The sequence below is a fragment of the Oncorhynchus tshawytscha genome, linkage group LG25 (genome assembly GCF_018296145.1).
Source record: "Oncorhynchus tshawytscha isolate Ot180627B linkage group LG25, Otsh_v2.0, whole genome shotgun sequence".
Classification (NCBI taxonomy): Eukaryota; Metazoa; Chordata; class Actinopteri; order Salmoniformes; family Salmonidae; genus Oncorhynchus; species Oncorhynchus tshawytscha.
Genome location: NC_056453.1, coordinates 7,717,801 through 7,733,250, shown reverse-complemented (window position 1 = coordinate 7,733,250; position 15,450 = coordinate 7,717,801). Strand labels below are relative to the sequence as shown.

Sequence of the window (15,450 nt, the reverse complement as noted above, 5' to 3'; positions counted from 1 at the left end):
GACTTGATTGAGACAAATTGCAGACGTTTCACAGAGTTCTAGAGCAGATTGAGACATTATTTTGAGTTATAGTGAGGATCGGACTATTTATTAAGCATGGATAACTGTCTATCACAGTTTGGAACACCATCGCAGCTTGCCATTTAAAAATGAGTTCAAAAGTGTTATGTGCAATGTCTATATACATGATTTGGTAAGGAAATGTAGAGGAATCGAAGCTTACAAACTGAAATGATTAGAAAAGTACCACTGGCTAAGAAGCAAAAGCATGAGACAGTAATTTGTTCTTCAAATATATAATCTTAGTTCAGATATATACACATTGTATAATAAATAATATTTATAAAAACATAACATTTTCAGATTATAAAATAAAAAGGTAATTATTAACTTTAAAACCTTTGTACAAAACTTTGGATATAGCGGGCAGGAAAGGAAGGAACGACAAAGTGCCCTGGTAGGGAGGGCTTTTTAGAGGGTGACGCAGACTGCCGTATGTCACAGAGAGGAGCCTATACTACCTGGGGTAAATTGTATTTTTTGTTAAATATAATGAATAGGAACCATGTGGGACTGTCAGAACATGTGTGGAAACCTCTCAGTTTATCCCACGTGCCTGCCATCCCTAACCCTTACACCCCTGTCACTGGCAGTCAGCACATTAGCTGTATCCCAATAGGCTTACGTAACCTTCTTACCCTCGTCTCCTCCATTTGTCTCCCACAGACACGTCGTCTCTGAACAAGTTTCCAACATATTGCTTCTATTGTCAAGACGTTTCACATCACTGGCAATTAAGGGAAGGAGATGAGGAAAGGGGGCTATTGATGACTTGACACTTTCTGCTTTCTCCACTTGTCATCTTTCACTGGTGAGCAGGGTTTCGCTTAGAACAAGGACCTCACAGCACTATGAGGAACCTAATGAAATGGACCGTCCGTGTGTTCGATACAATTATAATCTCATTGTCGTAGTATGACCCGCTATTAGTATAATTGTTCATTAGCATTGGGCCTATTGCAAGTGCAAAATGACCTGGTGATCCATGAATTCAATGTTAATCCAATGAAGTACGACCTCTTAAACCTGAACCCTGTACCTGTTGTTTTGTCGTGAACGTTTTCTTCTCTATGACATATCGTTATAATTTCCTCAAAGACTGTAAAGGGAAATTCCAGAAAAGTGTATCTGATCTTGAGATCAACAAGAAGACTGCATTTGCTCTCATAAATAACAATTGCTAAAGTTTCACCTCCTCCAGACAGTTCGTGTACAGCTGAATAGTGCATACATGTGCAGAAATGTCCATGAGTGGAAACCAGCATGTTTGGTTCGTGCACATGTCCCTTCCTGCTTACCACCTCCAGTCCCGGCCCATTGCTAATATTTCAGAAATGTGGGGCTATAAAATCACGCTCTAGCACATCTTCCAGGCGTCTCAGCTAGGTGACTGCTGCAGTACAGTACCAGTACAGGGGTTGAGAAAGTTGAGATTTCATCCGCTCAGTAGCTTAGTTTAGAAGGGGGTCCAGTAACAGCCCGCTCAGTAGTTAAAAGTGGTAGGTTCCTGGGCTGCCGCCGTGTGTACAGTACGGTTTGGATTGACGAGTGACGTTGGGGAACTGCTTTCGTTCACAATAGTCCACCAGCCAGGTGATTGACTGGTGAAATCAGGTGTTAGTTAAAAAGGATGTCCATTCGATAGCAATAAATAAAGAAGGGGTCATGGCCCAATGCTGCAGGAATGTGAACTGGTCAAACTGACAGATTGTTCCAATGGAAATGGGCTGTCCCATATGGAGGATGCAGGGCTTGGAAGAAGGATATGAGGGACATTTTTATCACAAGGGTCCAGAAGTATGGAGTTCCAGTACAAAAATGCCACTCCCCATTGGTGTCTGTCTGTACTTAAGTCTGTATGCATGCGATGACTGCAGTGTGTCTGCGATGGCCGCTGTGGTCCATCATTCTGTCCGAGCGAGCGCACAAGGCTCTCACTTGCACGTGTGCACGTCGTAGACGCGCACACACTCCTGGCAGCTGACGTAGCAGCACCAGTGGAAGATGCAGTGGCACTTCTCCTTGCGCTTCTCAGTCCGAGTGTTGTGGCCCCTGCCGCAGCAGAGCAGGTCGCAGCCCTCGATGCCGTGCGAGGACACATTGCAGGCGCGGTCGCGCGTGCCGAATGAGCCCGTCTCCGGGTTGGGCTCGCAGAAGTTGGGCGAGCCCTCGTAGTAGACCAGGTCGCGCTCCGTGGGGTGCTTGAAGAAGGCGTACTTGGCGCGCAGCGTCTCCACCCAGCCGCGCGACTCGCGGTGCTTCTCCACCACCATCTCCGAGGCGCTGTCGTACTTGTCCTTCAGGTAGTCGCCCAGCATGCGGAAGTCGGGTTGCGCCCACCAGCATGTTTTCACCTCGCAGCTGCCGGACAGGCCATGGCATTTGCAGCGCAGGTGCATGTGGTCCAGGATTGTCTGAGAGAAAAAGAGAAATGAATTCACCACAGTGTACAGTAAATGTGATTGGTAGCTTGTCAATATAACACATTCTGTCTAATGGTGATTTGTTTAGTCTGGGTTTCAGTTTGTCTAGGGGCATGTTTGTTTTGTCTATCGCCCTTATTGTTTAGTCTTTCACCAGACAGCCCATTTTTGAACAACTATTCTTATCAATAACCTGAGTGACTACTGAGTACCGACCTGTAGGTTGAGAACAACATGCTACCTGGCTCGGTCTACAGCTGTGGTTCAGGCAGCTGTGAAACAGACAGGCATTTGTAGCGTGCAGCCGCTAATTCATTCTGAAGTCACTGCGTTTACGTGAGCAAAGCTCTCTTCACCTTTGTTTAGATTTGTTTTGCTTTAATTCCCCAACTATATTTAGCTGCAGAATTCCCCCAGCTGCGGCGGAAGGCAGGTGTGTGTGGCACCTTTGGGCGAGAGGGGAATGGGGGCGGTGAAGGGTGGAAAGGTTCTCAGTTCTGACATCATGTCCTGGGCTTGTCAGGCCCCTGGCATCTCCCACGGGACCCGAGGTAAACAACGGAGCGTGAGAGGGCCAGGTGGGGCGGCTGGGATCAGGGTTGAGAGAGAGAAAGGGGTCCTGACTGGGCTGCCTGCCGTTTTGCAGCTCCTGTGGTCTCCCTGCTCCTGTCTAGTCAGATCAAAGGACTGCCTTGTTGCTGTTGTGGTCTCTCCAATTGCCCCTCAGCATGTTGGTGAGGAGTAGCTCACCAGATATTGCACTGAGCAATGACAGCAGCGAGTGATGGTTTAAGTCCGAGCTGATTCACTCCTCTTCCCCCTCACACTAACTCTGGTTATTTGTCTCTCAGGGAATTTCAGTTAGGAAAGGCAGGGGCATTTTTTTTTTTTTTTTTTAAACATCAGATAATTACCCAATCATTCAAGTTGAAGTGCTACTTTTCAGGCAGGAACTCGCAGAAATGTGGACTGAACTTAAGTCAAATACCAAAATCCTTCCTGTCATAGAATTAGTAATCTGGTACTGTAATGTTTACTGTGGATAATTCCATCCGTTTGCCAAACAAGCAGATCTTTGTTCATTGTATCTTTGCTACTGTGCTTTTATATCTTTCTTTAGTTACAGGCCTGGGTGTGTTCAGGGTGTGTCCTGTATCATTGTCTACTGATATATGTGTACTGAATATACTTACGTTTATACACTGCATCCCGCTTGGCTGTGTAGTAAACTGTGGTACATATGTGTATTTACATTACGTGCATGCCTTTGTGTTACCAACAGTTGTATACTTAACTACTTAACTGTATAGCATGTACTACCAATATATCCATTCTAGCTGTGCAGTACAGTAAATCCTCAGTGTAGGTCTATTTACCGTGCGTCCTGCTTCGTTGTTGTGCCGATTCATAGCCGAGCGCGCGTCGGGGCGGTTCTCTCTGGCATCGGCAAACTCTCTGGACACCAGCACCCCGAACTCGGCGTCCTCGCTGCAGCCGCCCCACTTCCAGCCCTCCCCCGGGGGACCCTTGTGGTGGGAGTCACAGCCACACATGGTGGACGTGCCCTCGGCGCAGGACCGAGTCACAGCAAACGCCACCCCAGCTGAGGCGACGGCGTGGACGAACGCCGACTCTCTGGTCGCTAGAGAGAAAAAGATAAGAGTACATTAAAGGAATCAATCTTTAGTGCCACATCTTCTTAACGCAGCAAGTTTCACTGCTGCCAACTTTAATACGGCAGGGTCAATGAAAAGGATACTGCAAGAATTTTTAAAAAAGATTCTGAGACATGTCCTTGAGAGGCGTTAAAACATTAGACTCTGATCACTACCTATGATTTTTGGAACACGTCGTAGCGATGGCTACAGTAGACAGTGTCCCCTGGCTGTGACATCAACCTATTGTGGCTGGTGTCAGTCGGGCCTAATACTCAGTGAGATCTCGGTGACCTCCTGTCATCCCCGAGGTGTGCTGTTTTGCATCTGGATAGTGTTTCAGGAATGTTGTCCCCCTCTCCCCCCCCTCCCTCCGTCAGAGCCCACAGGGCCTCTGGGTAGAAACTGAGCAGGCCATCTGCTCTGCTCTGCTGCCGTGTTCGTGCTGAGAGATGGAGTTACGCCTCCTTTGAGCGCAACCGCTTATTATGTAACCAGACACCATTGTTTCGCAATCACAGCACACTTACTGTGGGCTCATCCATTTCTCTGCTGCACCACCTCAGACTGCACACACACACACACACAGGCAGGCAGGCAGGCACGCACGCACACACACACACACAAACACAGGCAGGGACGCACACACGAACACACACACACACAAACCCGGAGGGTAAGGGGAGGGCCTACTCCCTGCAATGGATTCACTGTTAAATCTAGGGAGGCCTAGCCCCCCTAAAACTGACTGTAGTTAATAGTGTTCTCTACTACATACCTGCAGGGACGTTAGTTACTCTACAGTGTAAGCCGATCTACAAGTCTTTGTAGTGCTGATTTGCATTAAACAGAGAGAATCATAATTGAAAAAGGTGTAGTCTGGGTTGCCAGGGGACATTTCATGCATTCATAAAGTGAATTAGCGTTCACAGCCTTTCATGAGGTTACCCTTTTTTATTTTAGCATTTTAAGTTACACATCCTTTGTTTGAATGAAACCTTCATGTGAACGGCTGAATAGGGTCATAAGTTCATAATAGGGTGAGAGGTCATATGGCTGCTCTGATGGGAAATCCGGGGAAGTGGAAACGTATTAAAAGTCACTAGATTACCACTAAACCTCACCTCTTATCTGCATGAAAGCATGTCGCACACTATCTAATCAGTTAATACATCTTCTAAACGTATAGTCACTAAACCATGACTAAAGAAATTGTCTCAAGTGTCCACAATCTACATTTTTCCCCCCAGTGTGCTTCATTCTAAGTGAACAACAAGTAAAGCAACATTTTTGTGCTAAAACCTGTGAATGTTTGTTTGATTGGATCACATACACCTCTGGTTGGGAGGCGACCGGGAGTCCCAGCTACCCTGGCAAGCCCTGCTGGGCTCTCCACAACAGGGGCCTGTGAGCTGTGGGCCCCTGGAGCTCTGGTTGTCAGCCAAGGCTAGCGCTGCTCCTGCTACCTGCTGGGCCCATCAATCCGCCTTTGTTTCCCTTGTGTCACACTGTATTACCCACACAAAGGGCCCAGCGACTCGCGCCCCCACAACTCCGCTCTGCCCAGAGCTGGCATTCCCTTAACCCCCCCAATACCCTCCCTCTGCCACCACCCTGAAACACCATCCTCCAATACCACCACCACCTCCACTCCCCATTTCCCCCATAGTAGTTAAGGTGGTGGTGGACTGGTATAGCCACCCTGGTCTGGGGCCCCTTCCATCCTCGCCAACCCCTTGCCCGTCACTCCGACTCAGGCTGCCCCCCTCCCTCGCCAGCACCCCCTGCCTTCCTTCCACTTCACCCCAACGTGCCGGCCCGGGGTAGGTTGGGAGATTCCCTTTCAGCCTGTTTTCATGACAGAGTCAAAAGGGCGTGTGAATGGAGCGTCCGTGGGAGCCGGGCTGTGTGAGGCGCGCACTGGTCTTCATGCACAGTAGGGGTTGAGCTGAGCCCCCCAGCCCTTTTATATTGCCTGTAATCTCATTTGGCCTCCCCTCTCCCTTTTTATTTATTTTATTGAGGAGAGCGAGGGAGGTTCACACTACCCATTCCTGCCCAGATCCCTTCCCCTCTGACACACAAGCTAATTCATTTCCAATCAGCAGCCTCACTCCACAACACAAAAACCCATCTTCATCATTAGGGATTTCAAGGCGTACTCCGAGCACCCCCGGGTTCTGTTTTTGTGCGTTCTGTGTTTTTGCATCAGATTGTTTAAAGCAACCAGTCAGTGTCAAGACCGTCGGTGCTTAGTATTTAGTGTGAAAAGCCTGATAGATGATCTCCAGTGTGTCAACTGTAACAACTGCGTATCAAATTGAATTGTGTGAGCTAATCTTGAGCGATTCACAACACCGACTAACCTTCTTTCACTGTCTAAAAACGTCAGCGAGGTTGGGAAACCCGGGAAGAAGACACACAAACTCAAAAGACGCGATGTTGAAGGTAGAGCGGTGGATGGACGTTGAATCATCTGTCCCTCCTTGTATCGGCGCTCATTTCTCACTGCAGTAAGGAAAGGTGTATAGATAGTACTGGTATTACCCTGCGAGTCATTTGTCAACCGGAGCACAGGGGACAGGCAGTGCTCATCTGCAGAGTAGCGGGTTCTTCTATTCTTATGTCAGCTTGCTGTACTTTCCTCACACTTGTTCACACTTTTTCTCACGTTTTCTCACTGACATGTCCTTTAATGTTTGTATCACCGCCATGAGAAAAAGTAGAACCGGCAAACCCCCTAGAACCTGCAAACCTTGGAGTAGTCCAATATCATTCTTGTTGTACATCAATTTGTTTTTTTGTATGTTTTATATGATACTTGGCTGTCATTCATATATCCCCCCCAAAAATATAGAAATGATATCCCTCATATAAATACCTCATTAGTAGTATTCGGCCATTGGGGAGAGGAGTATATTTGTATTCTTTAGACAAACAGTCCTGTTAGAGTAAGAAGCCTACCCTTGTCCAGCACAGGGCCGAAGATGGCTAGGTTGTCCTTGATGGTGGTACAGTTCCAACGCCGGCCCCTGAACTGGTGCTGGCACTCCTGGATGCCCAGCTTCACGCCCTCGGCCACGCTGGGCATGATCTCGATGTAGTTGCGACAGAAGCGCAGCTGCTTGGGCACCAGGCCAGGGATGGAGCCGCACAGAATGGGTTGGGAGCCCAGAGACGAGTACTGCTGCCCCAGGGCTAGGGACCTGCAACACACAGAGAGAGGGGGGGGGGGGGAGTATGTCACGTACCACCCCAGCCAGACATAGTATCACTACCTAGCGCCTATGCTACACAGTCTCCCACAGTCTCTCCATACAGGTTTCTAAGGAGAAGCTATCTATAGGATCTGCTGCCATTGAGTAAAATAGAGTGCCCTCTCTGAACTCACTGCCTCACTGAGAGGGAGGGTTATACAGTATATGCCAGGGGAGGCCCTCCACAGAGGCAGATTGTCCCAAAAAAGAGGATTGCCTCTCAATATACAAATGTAGCTTTTTTGTCCCAGTGGTTTAAAATATTCTGTGCTCATAGTTGGATTTGCAGCCGGTGGCGTTGATTTTAGTTTTTCTGTCCGGAATGGTTTGACTTGGTGAGTGTTATTGACTTTATGAGCCACCCCCCCCAGTAACAGAAGCTAATAGCCCCTCTTCAGGGAAGGGATATGACCTATTCGTATTGACTTTTCAAAGTGCTCCCTCTTGTTAGCCTCCAGAGACCCTGATGATTCGAAAGATAACACACACACAAACCTGTCTGTTTGTTTCTCCTCTGGGGAAGGCCCCATGTACAATAATAAGACACAAACACACCAGTGGCTCATTTCTTTGTTATTCGTTTGTGGTTTACCTATTGATGATCTGTGTCTGTGTGATTTAAGATTGACTGGGTGTTTGTGTGCAGTTCAGTGTGTGGTAATGGACATAAGGCATTCCTAAAACTCCCAGTGCCTCACTTTGGGCTGGCATATAAACTCAGCCAAAAAGAAACGTCCCTTTTTCAGGACCCTGTCTTTCAAAGATAATTCGTAAAATTCCAAATAACTTCACAGATCGTCATTGCAAAGGGTTTAAACAGTGTTCGCCATGCTTGTTCAATGAACCATAAACAATTAATGAACATGCACCTGTGGAACGGTCGTTAAGACACTAACAGCTTACAGATGGTAGGCAATTCAGGTCACAGTTATGAAAACTTAGGACACTAAAGAGGCCTTTCTACTGACTCTGGAAATCACCAAAAGAAAGATGCCCAGGGTCCCTGCTCATCTGCGTGAACATGCCTTAGGCATGCTGCAAGGAGGCATGAGGACTGCAGATGTGGCCAGGGCAATAAATTGCCATTTCTGTACTGTGAGACGCCTAAGACAGTGCTACAGGGAGACAGGACGGACAGCTGATCGTCCTCTCAGTGGCAGACCACGTGTAACAACACGTGGTACATCCGAACATCACACCTGCGGGACAGGTACAGGATGGCAACAACAAATGCCCGAGTTACACCAGGAACGCACAATCCCTCCGTCAGTGCTCAGATTGTCTGCAATAGGCTGAGAGAGGCTGGACTGAGGGCTTGTAGGCCTGTTGTAAGGCAGGTCCTCACCAGACATCACTGGCAACAACGTCACCTATGGGCACAAACGCTCTGTCGCTGGACCAGACAGGACTGGCAAAAAGTGCTCTTCACTGATGAGTCGCGGTTTTGTCTCACCAGGGGTGATGGTCAGATTCGTGTTTATTGTCGAAGGAATGAGCGTTACACCGAGGCCTGTACTCTGGAGCGGGATCGATTTGAAGGTGGAGGGTCCGTCATGATCTGGGGCGGTGTGTCACAGCATCATCAGACTGAGCTTGTTGTCATTGCAGGCAATCTCAAAGCTGTGCGTTACAGGGAAGACATCCTCCTCCCTCATGTGGTACTCTTCCTGCAGGCTCATCCTAACATGACCCTCCAGCATGACAATACCACCAGCAATACTGCTCATTCTTTGAGTGATTTCCTGAAAGACAGGAATGTCAGTGTTCTGCCAAGGCCAGCAAAGAGTCCGGATCTCAATCCCATTGAGCACGTCTGGGACCTGTTGGATTGGAGGGTGAGGGCTAGGGCCATTCCCCCCAGAAATGTCCGGGAACTTGCAGTTGCCTTGGTGGGGTAACATCTCACAGAAAGAACTGGCAAATCTGGTGCAGTCCGTGAGGAGGAGATGCACTGCAGTACTTAATTGGTATTTTTAAATCACTTATGATCTTGATACTGATTCCCTGACCTGTCAATGTTTTTAATTTGCTGTTTTTGATTTTGTTATACTCTTGTGAATTCTATGTTTTTTACTAGATTACTTGTAGTTTTTCATGTTGTTTGTCTGTAATTTTTGTAATAACTTGGTGCTGCCTATCTTGGCCAGGACGCTCTTAAAAAATAGATTTTAATTCTCAATGAGCCCTTCCTGGTTAAATAAAGGTTTATTAATAATTTTTTAAATGCAGCTGGTGGCCACGCCAGATACTGACTGTTACTATTGATTTTGGACCCCCCCTTTGTTTTCGGCGACATATCGTTCCATTTCTGTTAGTCACATGTCTGTGAAACTTGTTCAGTTTATGTCTCAGTTGTTGAATCTTGTTATGTTCATACAAATATTTACACAAGTTAAGTTTGCTGAAAATAAACGCAGTTGACAGTGAGGACATTTCTTTTTTTGCTGAGTTTAGATGTGCCTAAACATGGATTAATCACCACAACGAGACAGCCCAGATCAGCCAGGGATGCCAGAAACCATTATAGTTTCATTGAAGTAATTAATTTTAATTGACAGATTTTTCTCCTAAGATAAGGGGGGGGTGTGATGTTTGCTATGTCCATGTTTTAACATGCTTACTATGATGACAAGCTCAAACAAAACTGCACGGCGTCTTCCAGAAGTTGTTATGTTTGCCATAAAGTAGTTATGGGATTTTGTAGTTTTATTGTTTATTTATTCAAAGTGTATGCCACTTTCATAAACATACAAACATGCCCTTACCTACCTACAGATATAGGACCTGTTGAGGTTTTTCCTGCACACCAGGAAATGCAAACTTGTAGTGTATTCAAGGTTGAGAAAATACTAATGAAAAATGTACCAACCCCTACAAAAAATGTCCATTAATTATAATCCACGTAATAATTCACATTTCTTGTAGTCTAAGGCACTGCATCGCAGTGCTAGAGGCATCACTACAGACCCGGGTTCGATCCAGGGCTGTATCACAACTGGCCGTGATGCGGAGTCCCATAGGGCGGCGGACAATTGGCCCAGCGTTGTCCTGGTTAGGGGAGGGTTTGACCGGCAGGGCTTTACTTGGCTCATCGAGCGCTAGTGACTCCTTGTGGCGGGCCGGGTGCCTGCAGGCTGACCTGTTCATCAGTTGAACAGTGTTTCCTCCGACACATTGGTCCAGCTGGCTTCCGGGTTAAGCAAGCTGGTGTTAAGAAGTGCGGTTTGGTGGGTCATGTTTCGGAAGACGCATGACTCGACCTTCGCCTCCCAAGCCTGTTGGGGAGTTGCAGAGATTGAAATTGGGGAGAAAAGGTCATAACAAATAAAAAAAATGTTTTATAATAATAATAATTCACATTTCCTGTTGCTGCAGGATTATTTTCCCGCTGTAGCAAACTGGCTCAAATTAAGATCCTACATCTATCTGTATGCGATGTGGCGCAATCCCCCATGCACCACATCTGCATTGCTGTAGATTTTAAAGTGATGCTCCAGAGTTTCAGGCAGATATTTTACAAATTCCAATTTATACAATATGTTACGAATTTGTAAGTGCTTAAGATCCCAGACTGCATCTTTACGTACTGTAAGCTAATTCAGAGACAGAACATTCACGATCCTTATCTGTTTTATGACATTGCTGTACTGTACTGCTTTTTTTATCAGCATACATAGACATTTTTGAGTTTGATACAGCTGGAACAGAGCATTGGATATTATGTGTGTAGTTCCCTGGCCCATTTGAAGTACAACTGTGACTGTGTGTTTGAGTGTAAGATGAGAGCTAGCTAGTGTGTGTGTGTGTGTGTGTGTGTGTGTGTGTGTGTGTGTGTGTGTGTGTGTGTGTGTGTGTGTGTGTGTGTGTGTGTGTGTGTGTGTGTGTGTGAGAGCGATAAAGAGAAAGTGAGCAAGAGAGATTGAAAGAGAATGTGTACTGTATGTGCTGTAAGACAGAGAATCCAGGGGCCCCAGACAGGGCCAGCGACACCACACTACACGGCAGCATGATCAGCGAAAGAGGCCTTGCCAATGTAACTGCAGACACTCTGACACTCTGCCGAGCCTGGGCTGTCTGAGTGCCGCTGGAGGCCTTGAGACAGGGAGAGAGAAAGAGGTAGGCAGAGGGAGACAGAAAGAGAGAGACAGAGAGGGAGAGGATCATGGGGGAACAATCGCTGCTGATCAGATCAGAGTGCCACTCGGGATGACCTCAGGCCCCCCGCGGGGTGCAACCCTATCACGGCAGCCTCTGACTCTGACAGATTAGTGCGCCGCTGCACCCCACCCCACCCTGACACAAAAGCCATTGAAGTGAGGGGGGGAGGGGAATCCCCCCTCAGAAAAGTTCATAGCTCATGTGCGCTTTGCCTTCTCCCCCCTTCTCCTGCCACACACTTTTGTTTTTTGATCTCCTTTGGAGTGCAGGTGAGCATTGTTACAGCAGGCTCCCATGTATCACTGCTTGCCAATGGGGCTTACCCACTGAGACAGCAGGCTGAATGGCTTGGCTATTAATGCAGCTGAGCTGAAGGAACATGTGAGGCCGTCAACAGCCATCAATGCCTGGTCTGCCACATGTGGTACTAACTGACCTATAATGTTCAGAAAGCTCGTGCAATTTCTGGACTTAATAAAGATGTGAGGCAAGACTGCTGACGATATCAAGGTCCATTATAGTAAGCAGTCCTATCTCAAAATACAAAAATATGCCAGCCAGGTAAAGCTACAGTAATTTCGCCTGCATTCACCCAGGTTTCAGACCGCTAATTCATTTCAATGCTTGGGGTTGTTCTTTTAAACCATACCTGAAATATGTGTTCGTATTCACAAATACCTATCCCAATGAGATCAACTGAATAGTTCCCTAACATTTCATGTTCCCTTGCACGAAAACTGACTTCTGACTGATTTGCTGGTCATTTGGGAGTAATCGTTATTCATCTATCCATTTTTTTTTTCTGTTATCCATTAATTTAAGGTCGTATTTACTCGGGCGGCGAGCAAAAAACGTATGAACTCATCTGCCAATCCCAGAAATCCCACTGAATTCAAGTGTTGCTGACTTCACTCTGTCTGGAGTGACTGAGTGACTAAGTAGCGTAATTACACAGTCTGCTAGCTGTGCTACTGCCCATCAATCACCCAGTCTGCCATGGGGCGGACCTGAGTGGATGCCCTGGCCCTGCATGGAGTTGCCTGCAGTGTTGGAGCCGATCCCTGGCAAGGCAATAGCCAATCGGCTCACCTCCCCTCTCCCTGGTGTGTTTGCTGCAGTGGTGACGCACCAGTTTCGGAGGCAACGTGTGGATGTCTTGATGAAGTCAATTACTTAACCACATGGGGCTTACTTGTGGACATAGCGTGTTTAGACTACATGCTGAGGCTCTGCGTGTCGATTTTATTTTGTTTATAAAGGATGCGCCTCACTTTGTCTGTGACGGTTTGAGATGAAAGCAAGGGGTGTCTTTGGCTAGGTGCTAATGAGAGTCTTAGACCTGAGGGGAAGTCTGTGGGTGCCAGGTGTATCGCGCGCACACAGAGCGTTGTGCGTATATCACGCGGAGCCTGCCTGCTTCGCCTCGCTTATTGGAAGCCAGGAACTACGTGTCTGAACCGAGTGGGAGAGGAGCACGAGGCAGAAGGCCGGGGGAATCCGCTGTAGGGGAGTAGACAGAGGAGCAGAAACTGTGGGGCTTGGCAGGTGCATGCCTAGGCAGGTCTATGACTGTGGGGCCTCCTCTGGCCTCGGGGGGTTTAGTACTGCTGGTTAGGGGGTTTCTCAGTATCAAAACCAACCTGACGTGAGCACATGGGCCACTGTAAACCACAGACACAAAGAAGAGGAAACAAAGGGATTCCACCACACACTGCAGAACATTTGAAATTTGGACATATCTATGAAGGATATTTTCACAGGGGCAAAGCCTCTGGGAAGGTTGCGATTCTGCTCCATATGTCTTCTATGAAGGTTTGCTCCACCACTCCCGTTGCGGCTGAATAACCTTGGATTCAATCACTATGTGTGGCTGGAATGTTTTGCAGCCATTTCTGTTGGAGGTCTACACCACAGGGGGTCAACATGTTGTACTTGTCTAAGAGCAGACAGATGAACTTTCTCTTTGTGACAGGTACTCCATGTCCAGAGGCACAGAAAACACTGCGCCCCTTCTGAACTAGCTAATGCATGACATCTGACCTCACCGCCGTGGGCTTGGTGGCCTCTAAGAGTGGGTTTGAAGTTTGTGACCAGCTAGAACTCCTATCCTATCGTCGCTTTGACCTCCCGATCACGCATTCGGCTCACCACCAGTCAAGGATAATCATGTAACATGTGTAGCCCTTCTCATCTCCAATAGTATGAGACCAATGTCAACTGTAACATGTGCCACATCATTCAGTGGTATTAGGCCTATAGGCTGACTTTGTATAGGGAGTAGGCATAATCCTGACAATGATGTCATTATGATAATGCTATTATATACCATGTCAACACCTTTCTTCTCTCAATATGCCCATTCTCTTTCATTTAAAGTTAACTAGGCAGGCTATCACATGGCTATCTAAATTCACCAATATTGCTAGTTCGTCACCCATCCACCCCTACTACCACACTACGTCCATCCAATACAAGAACAGGACACTGAGAGGCGGGCCTACTATGTCATTTGGTGTTTTAAATGGCTTCAGTCGTTATATTAGTAGCCTAGACACATTTCAACTAAGCCTATTTAGGATTTCCAAGAAAGCTTTGAGGTTTTTGTTAATAACGTCATAGCTCAACTCACTGTTTCGTTGGAGCCCTCCCCATGAGGAACACTTCAGATACTAGACTTGTGGTTGCTTGGTCCATTATTATTTACTTTACTTGTTGATGTAAATAGCCTGCCCTAACACATTTTTCACTCTGTAGGAAATGTCAATCAACGAGTTGACATAACGGCCATCGACATGGCGCCACATTTAGGTTAGGATGAACCTGACAGGTTAGGATGAACGTGACAGGTTAGGATGAACGTGACAGGTTAGGATGAACCTGACAGGTTAGGATGAACCTGACAGGTTAGGATGAATCTGACAGGTTAGGATGAACGTGACAGGTTAGGATGAACCTGATAGGTTAGGATGAACCTGACAGGTTAGGATGAACGTGACAGGTTAGGATGAACCTGACAGGTTAGGATGAACCTGACAGGTTAGGATGAACGTGACAGGTTAGGATGAACGTGACAGGTTAGGATGAACGTGACAGGTTAGGATGAACCTGACAGGTTAAGATGAACCTGACAGGTTAGGATCATTCGATTAAGGCTAGGAAAAGGGTTAGTTCAAATGCAAAAATGATCCCGCCGCAAATCGAAAATATCTAGCTACAACCAGGCCTTCCCTGAGAACAGTCTTGGTTTCCACTAATGGCAATGGATTCTGCTTCATTTAGGCAGCATTTGTAAGCTAGCGGTTAACCAAACCGATATAGTATTAAATAGAACCGCCACTAGCCTATGTGATATTTGAAAAACAAACCAAGAGCAAACCGACACACGCTATCCAGACAGGACAGTACCGTACCCGAACCCTTACCTAACCGTAACCATTTTAAATGTCAACTTCAAGTGGGTAGAGAAGTCCCATGGATCCCGGATAGTACAGACCCTACCAAACCGGACTGATGGACTGCACGCTATAACAGGGAAACGGCTGTGTCAGGAGCATGCTGTCCGTTTCCTCCCGTGCTTTTGTTACGGCTTGTAATCTTTCCCCTCACATTTGGCCTACAAGAAAACACACCACAAACACAAATTGTAACCTTTCACCTTGCGAAGTTATCATGTAAGCATGCAAGCAAGCAGTGTTACAGTGTTGGGGTCGATTCAGTTTTCAATTATTCGATCGACAATGAATTTAAGCTACTGCTCTCTGGCAAGGATAGGCCATTTGGCTCGAGGCTCTGCTAGGGGTTTTAAAATGTTTCTTACCCAGGGAGCCCTGCCCAGGTAAACATGAGACCAGGGACCCCGATCATATGTTCGCAACAACAAAAAAGTCACATCTTATC

General features: G+C 47.0%; 1 protein-coding gene across 1 annotated transcript; it reads right to left on the bottom strand.

Moving 5' to 3' along the window:
* Nucleotides 1-164: 164 nt before the first annotated feature.
* LOC112223974 (proto-oncogene Wnt-3) lies at nt 165-7,337 on the bottom strand. Its single transcript, XM_024387270.2, has 3 exons — nt 7,103-7,337; nt 3,860-4,125; nt 165-2,474 (listed from the first exon to the last, which is right to left on the bottom strand). Exons 1-3 carry the CDS (start codon nt 7,227-7,229, stop codon nt 1,995-1,997), a joined length of 873 nt encoding a protein of 290 aa, XP_024243038.1. The 5' UTR covers nt 7,230-7,337; the 3' UTR covers nt 165-1,994.
* Between the last annotated feature and the right edge of the window lie 8,113 nt (nt 7,338-15,450).

Bases quoted from the DNA above. Each gene is read 5' to 3' on its own strand.
- LOC112223974 (XM_024387270.2), bottom strand. From the start codon at position 7,229: ATGCCCAGCGTGGCCGAGGGCGTGAAGCTGGGCATCCAGGAGTGCCAG. The intron at 4,126-7,102 runs GTAGGCTTCTTA...TTTTCTCTCTAG, and splicing joins CGGCCCTGTGCTGGACAAGG to CGACCAGAGAGTCGGCGTTC. The intron at 2,475-3,859 runs GTAAATAGACCT...TTTTTCTCTCAG, and splicing joins ACAACGAAGCAGGACGCACG to ACAATCCTGGACCACATGCA.